The 14527-nt window shown below is 45.9% G+C and overlaps 1 protein-coding gene across 3 annotated transcripts in view; it reads right to left on the bottom strand.

Annotated features, from left to right (window-relative positions):
- Nucleotides 1-906: 906 nt before the first annotated feature.
- The window catches only part of HTR7 (5-hydroxytryptamine receptor 7), an 89181-nt gene continuing 75560 nt past the window's right edge, over nucleotides 907-14527 (bottom strand). Inside the window, exons 2-3 of one of the 3 annotated variants that reach the window (XM_030334905.1) lie at nucleotides 13130-13888; nucleotides 907-1693 (exon numbers count right to left, since the gene is read on the bottom strand). In XM_030334905.1, the coding sequence (XP_030190765.1) occupies nucleotides 1669-1693; nucleotides 13130-13888 (784 nt within the window). In that variant the 3' untranslated portion in view covers nucleotides 907-1668. Of the gene's footprint in view, nucleotides 1694-5235; nucleotides 6958-13124; nucleotides 13889-14527 lie in introns of those variants that run through there. The other 2 variants (XM_030334906.1, XM_030334904.1) reach the window with 2 other exon arrangements.

The following is a 14527-nucleotide window of genomic DNA, read 5'->3' as shown; positions in this document are numbered from 1 at the left end:
ACTGAATATTTAAGGGTATGTAAGAGAATCTGTGAGCATTTTGTGTATTTCTCTAACAAATGCCATAACTATATACAAATGATTTAGATGTTATTATTTCATATTAGTTGTGCTTTTCCACACTAACTGCACACAGTATCAGCTACATGATTCAGTTTGTCAACATGTTCGGCAATAGTAACTCTCAACTCGTGGCACCCAGCTCAGCTGGAGCAGAATCACCTGGTAGGTTGGCTAAAGACATTCTTCACCCTGTGCTACACCCCACAACATAATGAATCAGAATTTCTGAAAATGGGGCCCAGGAGTTTTCATGTTTAACAAGCTCCTTAGGGGCGCCCGGCTGGCTCCATCAGTAAAGTATGCGATGCTTGATTCTGGCTTGTGACTTCAAGCCCCATGATGGGCCTAGAGCTTACCTTAACCTAACCAAAAAAAACAAGCTCCCTAGATAATTCTTACTCAGAGTGAAGTTTAGAACATATTGAGTGTAAGGCAGAAGGCAGAGTAGTCACTTGATATTACCCTTAGCCTTTCCTATACCACAATCTTTTGCCTTTAAACTATTATTGACCCTGTCAAAATTTAGTCTCTTTCTTTGCCCTATTCAAGAACAATCTGGGGGGCACCTGGGTGGCTCATTTGGTTGAGTGTTCGACTTCAGCTCAGGTCATGATCTCACAGTTTGTGGGTTGGAACCCCACCTTGGGCTCTGTGCTGACAGCTCAGAGCCTGGATGGAGCCTGCTTCGATCCTGTGTCTCCCTCTCTCTCTGCCCCACCCCTGCTTGTGCTCTGTCTCTCAAAAATGAATAAACATTAAAAAATTTTTTTTTCAAAAAAGAACCATTTGATTAATATAATCATTCTAAAAATTAAATACCTTTCAGCGCCTTCAGGTCAGCATTCTGGATTCAATTTAATTTTAGATAATGAAAGAGGAGAAACACAGGGGAAAAGTTGAGTTATTTGAGTTGAGTTACTGGAATGCTCTGATTCGTGAGCGGAGGTCACGCAAGCATTAGTCCTACCCCAAGCACAGTTCTTAGAAGGAAGCTGCTACGTGTAGTCCCCCCACCCACACCCCCTACAGCCTCCCTGCACCACGCTCACCATGACATGCTGTGGACAGGCCTTGCACACAGTGTCCTGCACACGTCATGATTATGCTCGTCATTTCTCAGTCCGGGAACCGTCCGGCTGTCCCTAACCGTATGCTTTCGGGGGACGACGGCCAGTGTTGACTTTTTTTTCTTGTTCTCCATGTTATGTTTGTTCTGACCGTATTTCCTGAGCTGCACTTTTAGGTCTACTGATCCTAATATGAAAAAAACTGAACTTATATTTTATATTTTCTTCTCACTTTTCTTGTAATTCATTTTTATTGTAGTTTGCAAACGCGCAGCTGTGCAACACATTTTTTTAAATAATGCTTCCTGAAAGATAGCTTGCAAAGCACTGCCGTCCACCACGTTCCTTTAAACAAATTGAGACAAAACACAGCTCTACTCCAGCATGTTCTCACCTGCTAAACAGTAGGGGGTTGTCCTAGGTCACCCATGAGCTTCCTCTAGCTCTGCAGTTCTCTGTGGATACAGTTATATCTCATTTTCCTACAGGTGACAAACTTTTATGTTCCAAGTGGACTTCCTGCTGTCCGGTCGCTCCTCTACACCATCTCTCCCACTGTGAGACTGTGTGGGTTTAAGGAATAAAGAGCATTTTAATAATAGCGCAATCAAAATGTAATTAACAAAGGTAATTTGGCACCAAAAATATTATGTAATACACATCAAAGATAAAATCTAGATATTTTTACCATCTGCTACTTTGGATTCTCACTTCTCTCCTCCACTGAGATTTAAATGTTCGTATCCGTATATTGAAGTATGCATTTCTTTCTGGATCTCCTTGTATTTGCCTCATCATCATATGTCTCGCACTGGATTTTAATCATTTGTGTCACATGAGGCTTCCTTGCTAGATTTTTAGCTTCACAAGAATGGAGACCATCTTTGTCTCACCACTAGGTCCTAGGGTTCGGTCTCTGACATATTAATAAGTATGTATGGGGGCGCCTGAGTGGCTCAGTCACTTAAGTGTCCGACTTCAACTTAGGTCATGATCTCGTGGTTCGTGGGTTTGGGACCCGTGTCGGGTTCTGTGCTGCCAGCTCAGGGCCAGGAGCCTGCTTCGGATTCTGTGTCTCTCTCTCTCCCAAAAAAATGAATAAATATTAAAAAAATAAAAATAACTAAATAAATATGTATTGGAATAAGGGAGTGAATGGAAGAATGAATGAATTTCTTGGTGGTAGAACCATGGATCAGGCTTTCATTTCTTTATAGTCTTTATATTTCTTGCCCATTACTTTTTTTTTTTTGGTTCTATAATCTCTGAGCATAAATTTTATAGTTTGAACAGAATCTAAGATTTCAGGTGTGTTCAGAGAGCCACGGTTACAATATCTCTTAATTCCCTCAACTCAGAATTTCTTTAATGCCAAATCCCCAATACAATTGTCTGCAAGTCCTATTCTAATGGCCGTCAACCTCTCACTTCCTGCTTCAGATTAGCTCCGTGAATTTTCCTTTTACATTTTTTATTGTAAAAAATTACAATAAAAAATATTACATTTTATTCCCTGCCGCTTGTACTGCATAAGCAATTTTTTTAAAAAAAATTTATTTAGCCAGCAGGGGCTTAAAAAGCAAAGTATTTTAAGAAATTCTTTTCTGCTCCAGAGAAAATGTGGACAAAGTAAGTTTAAAGAGAGATCCAGTTACGTCAACTTCTGTCTCTGAGAATTGGATCCCCGGAATTGGTTCTCCAGGTCTCCCTGCTTCACACCGAATGTCTGACCAGGTTTTCCTTTTTGGATCTATACGGCTTGGATTAAGTAAGGGATGACCTCACAACATGTATTTCGTCCAGTGCTTCCTCAGCACGCTGACCCCCTGAAAGTTGTGGAATGTCTTCTTTGTGTGCTGGTAGGGACCATCTGGCGAGCTGTACATAAACAAGTTTCAACATGTGGGCCATAACACATACGTGGCTCTGCCCTACTCGTGCAGAAAATTAAGAAAAGGTTGCTCTCTTGACACGAGAAGTTCATGTAAAAGAAGGAGCACCGTGCAGTGGAGCGCCTGCCCTACGCTGCACACGGGAGACCTTACTTCCAGCCCCTTCTGTCCCACTCACGGAGCATGTCACTTGATCGCACCAACTTTCCTTGACTGTCTCCTCCGAAAATTAAAAAGGAAGCCAAGGAAACTCTGGCCTTCCACTCTCCCTGTCCTTTCTCTCCCTCCTTTCTGTCCTTCTTTCCTTCCTATTAAGAACATTTATTACATGCCTCCTATATATGTTGCAAGCACAATGCTAAGTGCTGGGCACATTGGTGAGGAAAACAGACACGGTCCCTGCCCTTGAAGAATTACTAAACCATGATGGAGACATACATTAAATAAATCTTTGAAAACAGGAGAAGTATTCTGAATAGAGGGGGAAAGCGTGTGTGAAGGTCCTGGGATGGGAAGCCTAGACTGTTTAAAAAATGCAGGATTTATGGGGTGCCTGGGTGGCTGATTAGGTTAGGCATTCCACTCTTGGCTTTGGCTCAGGTCATGATCTCACAGCTCGTGAGTTCGCGCTCCAGGTCGGGCTCTGTGCTGACAGTAAGGAGCCTGCTGGGGAGTCTCTCTCTCTGTTCTTCTCTCTCTGTCCCTCCCCTGTTCATGCACTCTCTCTGTCTCTCTCTCAAAATAAAAAAATAAACTTAAAACATAAATAAGTATAAATAAATAATGCAGGATTTGTAAACATTTCTATCCATTAAGTCGAGGAGTCAGTTGACAGTCAAAATGCCGCAAGGAAAATTCCTACCACCGCCAGATGGCAATTCAAACAATCATTACATTAGCATAAACTATCTATAAAATGGCCTGAACTTTCTTTTTTTTTTTTTTTAATTTTTTTTTTCAACGTTTATTTATTTTTGGGACAGAGAGAGACAGAGCATGAACGGGGGAGGGGCAGAGAGAGAGGGAGACACAGAATCGGAAGCAGGCTCCAGGCTCTGAGCCATCAGCCCAGAGCCTGACGCGGGGCTCGAACTCCCGGACCGCGAGATCGTGACCTGGGTGAAGTCGGACGCTTAACCGACTGCGCCACCCAGGCGCCCCATAATGGCCTGAACTTTCTATTCATATGGTTGATATCATGCCTGTAATCAATGAATCTAATAAAACTCCATGAAAATATGATCATCGAAAACATATACACGCATCTCAAGCACATGAAACTGTGGTAAAGGCTTTAAGAATTATGAAACGGTTTCGAGAAAACCTAGGAACTCTATGAGTACCCCTGTTTAATATTTACATAACAAAACTAAACACGAGGTAAGAGACATTCAGTTACAGCTTATGAGCACTGTCCTTCCCGAGCACCATTTTGCAATCCCCAGCCTTGCAGGGTGACAGCTGACACTCTTGAGTGAGTCGAGAGATAAGTCCTAACAGTCATTCTCGCTGAACAGTCATAAAATATGGGTACAGTGCTTATCTCAGTGATTCTCCCAATTCTTGGTTAAAACAAAAGCTGTGCCTTTGGCACAAACGTTGTCCTGTGTGGAATAGTATAAATTGTTTGATATTTCTGTCATTCTCTCTCGGTTTCTCCCTTTCCCTTTCAATTGGCCGCCATGCGTGTAAAAGCACATGTGGCCAGAGAGTTCAATCACCAGGCATTCAAGTCAGGCATGATAAAGAGCCAATGTGAATGTCAGAATTTCAAAAATTAAACCCATTTGAGAACCTGAATCAATCCAGTTAACCATAATGCCTTGTCTTGTGCTACAGGAAGGAAACCGGTCATTCCTTCCAAACTGCCGAGGCCCTCCCTAAATGATATGGTGACCATCTGAGGAACATCTACCTTCAACCTGATGGCACACTCCTTAAAAGTAAGGACTTGCACTATTCATCTTTGATCCCTCTATGTCCACCATGCTGAATGTCGTAGGAGCCCAATAAATGCCCATTAATCAAATCAAGGACCCAACAGTCATTCGTAAAAAAAAAAGTGACAAGTGACATGCAGTGAATTACAGACTGTCTTAACTACCTGTTAGGATTTCAGCAAAACCTACAAAGCTTGCCCTTTTGCGAGTCTACAGACAGCAATATTTATGACAGCAGACCTTCAATTAAAAATCATTACTTAAGTTCCTTTATTACAGCTACAAATAAACTTTATTTGATGTAATGTAATAAAACATTTTCAAATTTAACAACATTTATCTGACCAGAATCAATAATTTAAATTATGAATGTAAGTATATACAGTCACTTTAGCAAATCTGCGGTTCAGGAATTTGTACAAGCTTTGTCTGAAGCCCACCTCCCCTTCCAGACCCTTCTTTGTGTCTGGTGAGATGCAACGTCAGTGAGAGCGGAAGAAATCCATAATCCACGTTATCCACGTTACCCGCGTTGCCCACAATCCAAATCCATAATTCCACATTTTCCAGTGAGAGAACAGCCACATTTCTTGTAGGAAAATAATTTTCTCTGTCAGTTCTCTTTTATCAAATGAAGGTTTGTGTTCGCTCTTTCCCCTCGGAGGTACCCTTCTGATCCGCCACCTTCCTGTCTCATTACGTATTACATAGTACCGTTAAAAAAAAAAAAAAATACCATCCACAAAGGGGCCTCTTCTGTTTCCTGACCTGCCCTTAACATCTACCACTTTGGGGAGAGAGAGGAAAGAAGAACAGAATTGGCCAGGCACACATTTGTTTTAGGATACAGAGAACACAAAAAACAAATCCTCCTGAAGGAACGGAATGGTATTCGGAGTGTTTCCCAGCAGCGGCCCCAGCGACATCCAACTCGCACCATTCACTTTAATACAGGGCTGCCCAAGAAGAATTAACATACTGATGCTCTGTCTCTGAAAGCATCAGAACCTTTCATGGAAACCCCATTATTCCCACACTTCCTCCCCAGAAGAACACAGTTATGGACCAGCCTGGGAACCCACTGCATCGGTGAGAACCCGAGGGCCACAAGTTCTGTGCCAATAACCGTGCTTGTATACAGTACAGTTAGGTAGCACTCCCTCTTCGCCCAGGTACACATCCTTCCTCTCAGAAGGAATCCCCTTCATCTCTCAGGACCCTTCAGAAGAAGTGTGAGTGCAAGAAAAAGCTTTATTCAGGTTTTAGGATTCTCTCCATCCTGAGATCTGTTCCTGAGTTAAACCGTGACAATCAATGAGTTAACAAAGAAAAGTACATTGGTAGGGAAGTGACAGGAACCCTGCAAAAAAAGCAAAAACTATTTGACAGAAGCTTTAAACCAGACACTGCTATGGGAAATCATTTATATTAGCTGATGACGGGATTCTGTTTTCTAACACAGACATGCAACATATTCAACACTACGCTTACCACAGTTTGCTTGGAAATACACCCTTCTGTCCTACCACAAAATACATTCTGTCTCGTGAGTGATTCCTGAATATTCACCACAATGCCTAGACTCGGAAGCATGGGAAGTGAGCATTGGAACTTTCTTCTGTTTGTATGGACTTGGACACACGCACAGCACCAGAAACTGTTTCCTTTCTGAGACTCAACTCTGTTTGTATGCTTTAGTGCTGAGCCGATCTGGCTGTCTTGAACTGAGCACTATTTTCATTGGCACACAAGAGCACTGATCCACAGAAAAAGAGGAGAGGTCACCATCTCCCTCCTAATATGCTTTGTACAACAGATCACCCTGCTTGTCACGTGTCAGCCATCCCAGGAAAGGACAAAGCCACGCTCCATTCCGCAGTCTCAGCAAAGGATTGCATTGTTTCCACCTCTGTCTTGCCTGGTTTATTTCGTCTCCGCTATTCCGCTTTTGATCATGAATCATGACTTTTTTTTCTACAGTAGTCAGAGTTTTGTCTATAAAGAGAAAGAGAGAGAGAGAGAGAGAGAAGACAAGAAAATGATTTAGCAGAACCATAAATGTGAGGTTTCGTTTTGTGGTGGGTGGATTCACTTTTTTACAGCATTCAGTAATTTGAATCAGTTATGGCTTTTAAGGGGTTATAGGAGCTTTTCTAAAAGGAAAGAAAGGGTGCTGTGGCTCTTTTCATAAATTTTATAACTTCTATAAGTTGCCGGGGCCTTAATATATTTGCAAATCAGCCCCGGATAACCCATTTAGACATTCACTTCGATAATACAGCTGTAGGCAAAGATGCCTCCACTCTCGAAAATCCCTGCAAAATACTATTGTACGTGCCCCGCATGAAAAGGATAATGATGACCGCTTATGAGAAGTGTCCCTCCCTTCGAGCCTAGGGGGGTGCTTCATAGAAAGACAAGTGTACAGAGGCCAGGAAACCCCATCTCCCTCACCTCCTTCCTCCCAGATTCACGGAACTGGCATGAGTCACGGAGGAGTCTTGGCCAACAGCTGAGGACAAGACTCTTTCTCCTTGGTGTAGAGCCACATTCCCTCCAGGTCCACACTCCCCTAACTCTTTACCTTCAAAGGACTCAACTTACTGAACACCACATGTGAGCTTGAGACCTAAGTCTATCTGGGTTGTGGGGACCGGCCCTGCAACCCTGGGCTTTGCCTCCCCATCTCATCGACAGTGCCACTCTCACTTGGTTCTCAAAACTGGGCAGATGGGTTTGCCTGGTGACAGGCTCAGTTTCTCCAGAAGACACCGTCTCTTGCTTTGTCCGTCACCTCACAGAATGGTGCCTAAAGAGAAGCGCCACACTTCAGCTCAAATCCGCAGCCCTAGGCTCCTGGGTTTGTGGGAACAGGCACCAGAGACAGGCCATGTCCCTGATGATGCTCCACACCTATTCTTGGCCTGGGGCCTCGGCTGGATCTCAGTACAGAGCGGAGACTGCACTTCTCTGCAGCTCAGCGCAGCTCGGCTCACATCGGTTCGTGAAACGGACCGAATCCCTCCAGTCCTCAAGCCATAGCACCATCTCCCAGGCCCCCCTTCCCTTGCCACCCGCCTACCAGCCAACTACCAAATGTTCAGACATCCTTGGCCTCTTTCCTGTCTCAATACCACCCTTCTCATGTGGGCCCTTGTGGCAGGAGACCTCACGTTCATATTGGTCTCTTAACCCATCTCCCGTCCTCTATTGTGAAGCCCCATCTACACTGCAGTCCTGCTCTCACTCCTGTTCGAAAGCCTTCATCTCACCTCCTACCCGCCTGGACCTCCGTGCTGACTCTACCCAGCTCCCAGGTAGTGCTGAAGACCTGCCCCAGTTTCCTTATCTACCTCCCTCCACATCTGTGTCCCTGTGTCTACACTGTCCCGTCTGCTATGAGTAGACTCAGCCCTACTTCCACCCCTGCCATTCCTCCTTGTTAAATTCCTGCTCTTTATTCAAGGCCCACTCCAACTACCACCTCTTTCAGGATTCCTCTCCAAAACATTCCCCCAAGGCTTATTTTTCTTGTATACCCATCTGTACCATTCGATGTTATTTGGTGCAGTGTGTACTTACTCAGAAAACAAAACAGTATGTTAGAAAAAGCACGAGAGGCCAATTGCCCGCCTTTCCTGTTTTAATTTTTTTTAAATGCTTGTTTCTTTTTTGAGAGAGAGAGAGAGAAAGACCGAGCATGAGCGGGGGAGGGGCAGAGAGAGGGAGACACAGAATCTGAAGCAGGCTCCAGGCTCTGAGCTGTCAGCACAGAGCCCAAAGCGGGACTCGAAACCACAGACCTGAGCCGAGATCATGCCCTGAGCCGAAGTCGGATGCTTAACCGACTAAGCCACCCAGGCGCCCCATTGCCTTTCCTATTTTAAAGAGATATTGCAAAGTTAAAATGCAGGTCGCTGCCAAAGCATGACACAAACAAACTGTTATTATTACTAACTGATGATTTAATAAAGAGCCAAATTACAGTTAGTTAATGATGAGGAAACTACTACCATGGGGGTGGGGAGGGAATCCCCGAAACAGCAAACTTTTTGTTCATTTCTGCCATTAAGGCAACGTCCCACCACAGAAACCCAGAATTTCAGGGCCTTCCAGTTTCCACTAGGATCCATTTTGTTGTTTTGTTGTTGTTTGTTTTTTGTTTTTGTTTATCACTGGTTTCCATAAAGAAAAAGCAGAATCACCCTGAACTCCAAAGCCGCAGCGCTAAGCGTGGGGCAGCAGAGACAGAATTCGTAACAGGAACCCAAGATTATTCTGCTATCGCTCACCACTGAAATCAACAGGATTATAAAAGTCTGTTTTGAAGAGAAAGACACTATGATCACCAAGGAGAAGAAGGGAGAGGGGAAGGAAGACCTACGTCAGCACAACTCCATGAAATTCCTTTATATGGAAGTATTTCATACGTTGCTTTTCCATATAGTTCACCATAATGGTGTCTAAGAACCAAAGTTGTCACAACATGACACGTAAAAATAGTTGACGGCGATTCAAAGCAAATCCATAGATAAGGTTGTCAAATTAAAAAGAAAAACAAAAGGATGCCTGCTTGTGTCACAGTATCACACTTGGTTTTGTATAACCAGATTCGGACACTTGTGAAAAGGGGACAAAGGTTATAATTTAAAAGTGAATTAATATTACCAGCGAGGCACACAGAGCTTTTCTCTCTATCCACTCCCTCCATCAAGGAAGATTCCCTACTGCCTGTTGGACTCCTGACTCTTTTGTTACACTGATCAAGAAAACGGGAAGAAATGGGTAGGTATCTGGAAAGAGCAATACACAATCTAGTAGACTGTTTACACCGAGAAGGAAGAAAACTATTATGCAGGGGAAAAAAATAGAGCCAAGAAGGCAGAGTTAGAACGAGAGTAGAACCCAAGCAGCCAGAGGAGGAAAGGGCTGGAGAGACTGGAGGGAGGAACCTTGAGTCTACAGGCTGGCCAACAAGTGTAGGTGCTGAATAGAAAGGCAGGGGGTGGAGAGAGGATCCTGAGAAGGTTTGCTGTGAGCTATGGATTTGACACTAATCGTTGTTCCAGAAACTCCAGGAGAGTTATGAGTTGTTTGGGTCATCCAGCTAGTGTGTGCCTGAGCGCAAGCGTGCAGTGTGGACTGCACGCGGTACTCTGGTTACTAGTCTCTTACTAAACACCACCGCCACATCTCCTGCCACCCTGGCCCACCGGACTGTGAGCTTCCAGAAGCAAGGCCCGCTCACTTCCTCATCTTTCCATCCCCCGACGTGCCTGGCGTCATGCCTTGCACAGAACAGGCCTCAAATGTTTCTGGAGAAAACCAGCCACTGGAGAGACTTTACTTCCAGCCTCCACCTTCTGACTCATCTCACCTTGTGTCCCTGGATCAGTCTGTCACTTTGATGATTCCCATTCTCCTATTTACAGAGATTCAGTCAAGAGCTCACGGCTGTCCACACTAGGGCTTTGCAACGTCAGCATTACAGAATCGAGGGTGGGGTAATTCTTTGCTGAGGGAGGCTGCCCTTGCATTCCAGGATGTTTAGCAGCACCCCACTAGAGGCTGGTAGGCCCTCCCCTCCCCCAACTGTGACAACCAAAAATGTCTCTGAACACTGTCAAGTGTCCCTTGGGGGCAAAACCAACTCTGGTTGAGAACCACTTGTCTACACTAAAACCCCAAATTCCTGGGGCCAGAATGGAAGAGCCTTCATAATTTCATCTCACGCTACCTTTGAGTTGTCATCTCCAAATCTTGCCCCACCCCAGTGCTCAGCATCAGCCAGACTGTCCTTTGCATAAGGTCCCACACGGCTGCCTTTACATTTCTACTCTCCTTTAGCTATAAATGCTTGATTACTTTCAGAGACATACATGAGACCACATCCTCCGAGGTCTTCCCTGGTCAGGGTTAGGGTCAGCTCTCAGTTATGTTCCTCTGCTTTGAATCCCATAGCTTTTCCTGTTGCCACCTTTCTGTCGTTCTTACTACGAACAGGATGAGTGTGCATATGTGTATGCTTATGTTTGGTCTGTCCAATAGAGATATACACAGGATGGGAAAGATCATGCATTTTCTACATCCTTCTCAATGTGTGGCAGAGTTGTGAGCAAGAACTTAGAAAGGAGCCTTCACACATTGGGCGGACTAGAAAGCTGCCTGGTATAGATCTTTTCAATCAGCAGCTATTCCAGCTCTCTTATTAGAAATTTCCTGAAGTTGGGGCACCTGGGTGACTCGGTCAGTTGAGTGTCCAACACTTGATTTTGGGTCAGGTCACGATCTCATAGTTAGTGAGATCGAGCCCCATATCGGGCTGAGCACTGATAGTGCGGGGCCTGCTTGGGATTCTCTCTCTCCCTCTCTTTTTCTGCCCCACTTCCCTCTCAAAATAAATAAATAAATTTTAAAAAAAAGTCCTGAAGTTAATGGATATTTAGGCCAATTATTCCAAATGATTTTCAGATTCTATAATTATAAATAAAATCAGTAACACCAAATCAAACAGAGAGAGATGTAATGAGAGGACAGTGATTTTTCTTAGACCAGGGGACAGCAAACTATGACCTGTGGGCCAAATTCTCCTGGCTGCCTGTTTTTGTAAATAAAGTTTTACTGGTACAGGACCATGCTCATTTGGTTACTTATGTCTATGACTGCTTTCTCACAACAAAGGCAGAGATGAGTAGTTTCAAGAGACCTACAGCTGGCAAAGCCTGACCTACTTACCATCTTTTTCACAGTAAAAGTTCACTGGCCCCTGTCTTAGACTAACAGGAAAACAATATCCAAGCCTCCATAAAAAGCTATGGACCCAGAGGCAAATATGTTCTGTTAGTGAAGTCAGAGAACAGTGGAGCTCCTAGAAGTTTTTAGTCATTGGTGGTGGAGTTGGCGGTGGGTGGCGGGGGGCAGTGGGGGGGGCGGTGTATGCTAGGTTTGGAGCCTCTGGCACTTTGGTGTCCTCCTGGAGCGGGGCTGCTCCCCCGAGACAGGTGGGAGCAGGAGGAAGGTATCCTTTGCCATGGTTGTTACACATGTTCATATGTGTATATGTTGTCACACGTATTACATAAAGGAATGTAATATATGAAGAGTTCATGGAAGTCAGATTAAGATGATGCACTAGCTCACTGGGGGGCCACCTTGGTCTCCAGCTCTGTTACCTCGTCTGCCAAATGAAGGGCCTGGACAAGATGGCCACGGCGGCCCACGGTTCTCTGGCTGCTCCCTCCCTCCGGGTCGGGTGAAAAGTAGCGCCTCCTACTCTCCTGTCCGACACTGCTCTGCTCTCTCTCTCTCACCAGTACCTTCCATCCTCTCATCCCAATTTCTTCGCCCCCCAAACAGCTTTCCCACAGGAGGACGTGGCCACTGCCTCAGATTTAAAGCAAAATCGGGTGTGGCCAGCTGAGCGCCCTAAAGAACTCCACCGTCTCCTTCCTGCTTTACGATGCCAAACTCACCAGGTGCGGGCTGCGCAGGAAACACCCACCTCCTTGTCACCGCTGGCCCTCTGCAAATCCCCTTTCAGATCCCAGCACCTACTGCAATCGCTCCTGGGAAGGTCACTGAGGCCTCCTAGACAGACTCAGCAACATTATGGGTTCTCTCCTCCCCCGAAAGGTGGGCAACGCTTCCTAAAAGCTCTGCAGGCTTTCAAGACTCTGCCTCATCCTGGCACGTCCCCATGCTAACCACTCTCCTTTGTCCCAGGCTGCTTCCTTTTAGCCTGTATGAATTTGCTCCCTTTCTCAAACGACTTTATCAGCCAAGGATGAGGTCATCAAAACAGCTTTACTGGATGGAAGAGAAACAGCAATGAAAGCAAGAGTGTTACGAGGATGGGAGATCCGGGACACGATCTGGATGTTGTTGATGGGAAAAGGATGGGACACAGCACCTTCCTTGTCCCATCACACCGACTGCAATCCGTCAACAGATCAGTCCTGTCTTCCAGTCCCGCAAACTACCCGACTTTGGCTTTGGGGACTGGGAATTCTGTTGGGCGGAGGACTGGAGTTCACAGCATTCGCAATTCTGACCCGATCTGCTTGGCAGAACATCAACTAGCCCTCTGGGATACGCTTCAAGAAGTTCCATAAAAGGGGTGGGGGGGTGGGGGGGGGGAGAAAAGGAAAACAGTGATAAACGACCTTACAGCACAAACTCGGGTCTCTCCGGCCTCTCGGCGAGCTTCAGGGCCTCATGCATGCCTGCGGCCGAGAGCTTGCGGTTGATATTCCGGTACTGGCACTGGAGCAGGCTGCGGTAGGTGGTCCTCAGGTCCCGGTTGAAGAAGGCATATATAAAAGGGTTAATGAGGGAGTTTGCATAGCCCAGCCACAGAAATGTCCTCTCCACCCACAGCGGGATGCAGCTGCAGGCGGTGCCGCAGATGAAGGGTCTGGCCGTCGAGAGGAGGAAAAACGGCAGCCAGCACACGGTGAACGCCCCGACGATGATCCCCAAGGTGGTGGCTGCTTTCTGCTCCCTCTTAAAGATGGAGATGTTTTTCCTCTCGTGTTTGAGGAGTCTCGAAAGGTTGGCACACTCCTCCACCTCCTTCTGGAGCTTCACCATGCCGTTCAGGGAGATGATGCTGTCGGGCTCCTCGGGGCGAGGGAAGCCGGGGAACTTGTGCTTGGCGGCGCTCTTGCGGGCGGCCTTGTAAATCCGGTAGTACATGAACAGCATGACCGACATGGGGATATAAAATGCCACTGCCGTGGAGTAGATGGTGTAGCCGAAGTCCTGGCTGATCAAGCACACCTTGTCATCGTTGACGTTCTTAGCCCATCCGAAGAGCGGCGGTAACGTGATGGAGGCAGAAAGAAGCCAGACGGAGAGAATCATTTTGGCCATGCACTTCCCATTCTGCCTCACCGGGTACGTGAGCGGCCTCGTGATCCCAAGGTACCTAGGTGAGAAATGGAAAGCGGACATGTGACCCTGGGATCCCACCTGAGCAGCGAGAAGCACGACCAGCCAGGTGTTAGGCTTTACACGCGGCAGTCCGTTCCTCGGGACAGCCCTTCGAGGCAGGCACCATTATGCCCATTTTACAGAGAGGCAAACTAAGGCTCCGAGATGCTACCTACTTCTTTCCAGGTCACAATTAGCCCGAGGTACTGCCAGGGGTCAGCGTGGGAGCCCTCTATGACGCCAGGCCATGCTCTCCTTATCCTTTGCAGCCTCTCCTACTCCACACAGTCAATGAACTAAAGATTAAACATCCGCCCTCCCCCCGCCCCACCGCCACCAAAATCAGCTGGGAACAAAATGTCAAGTCTGACGTGGGATGTTGTGACACATCCTCACAAATTAACCAAGGTCTACCACACTCTGATAGTATACACCCACTGATCTCCTGGGTTGTCTTAATTCAGACAGGCTTTTAATTCATTTTAAGTTCCCCTTTGCACTGTAGCAAAAGCATTTCCTAAGGATCACAGAGATTTGTGAGATATTAAGGAAATCCTAGGGTTTTGGAATGCAAAGCAGCAACTGATCATTTTTTATGCCCAGAAAATTCTCACACAAGAGTAATTTCAGAAGA

Source organism: Lynx canadensis, chromosome D2 (genome assembly GCF_007474595.2).
Source record: "Lynx canadensis isolate LIC74 chromosome D2, mLynCan4.pri.v2, whole genome shotgun sequence".
NCBI classification, from domain to species: domain Eukaryota; kingdom Metazoa; phylum Chordata; class Mammalia; order Carnivora; family Felidae; genus Lynx; species Lynx canadensis.
The sequence above is the reverse complement of the archived record's forward strand: the minus strand, read 5'-3'. Positions and strand labels throughout refer to the sequence as shown.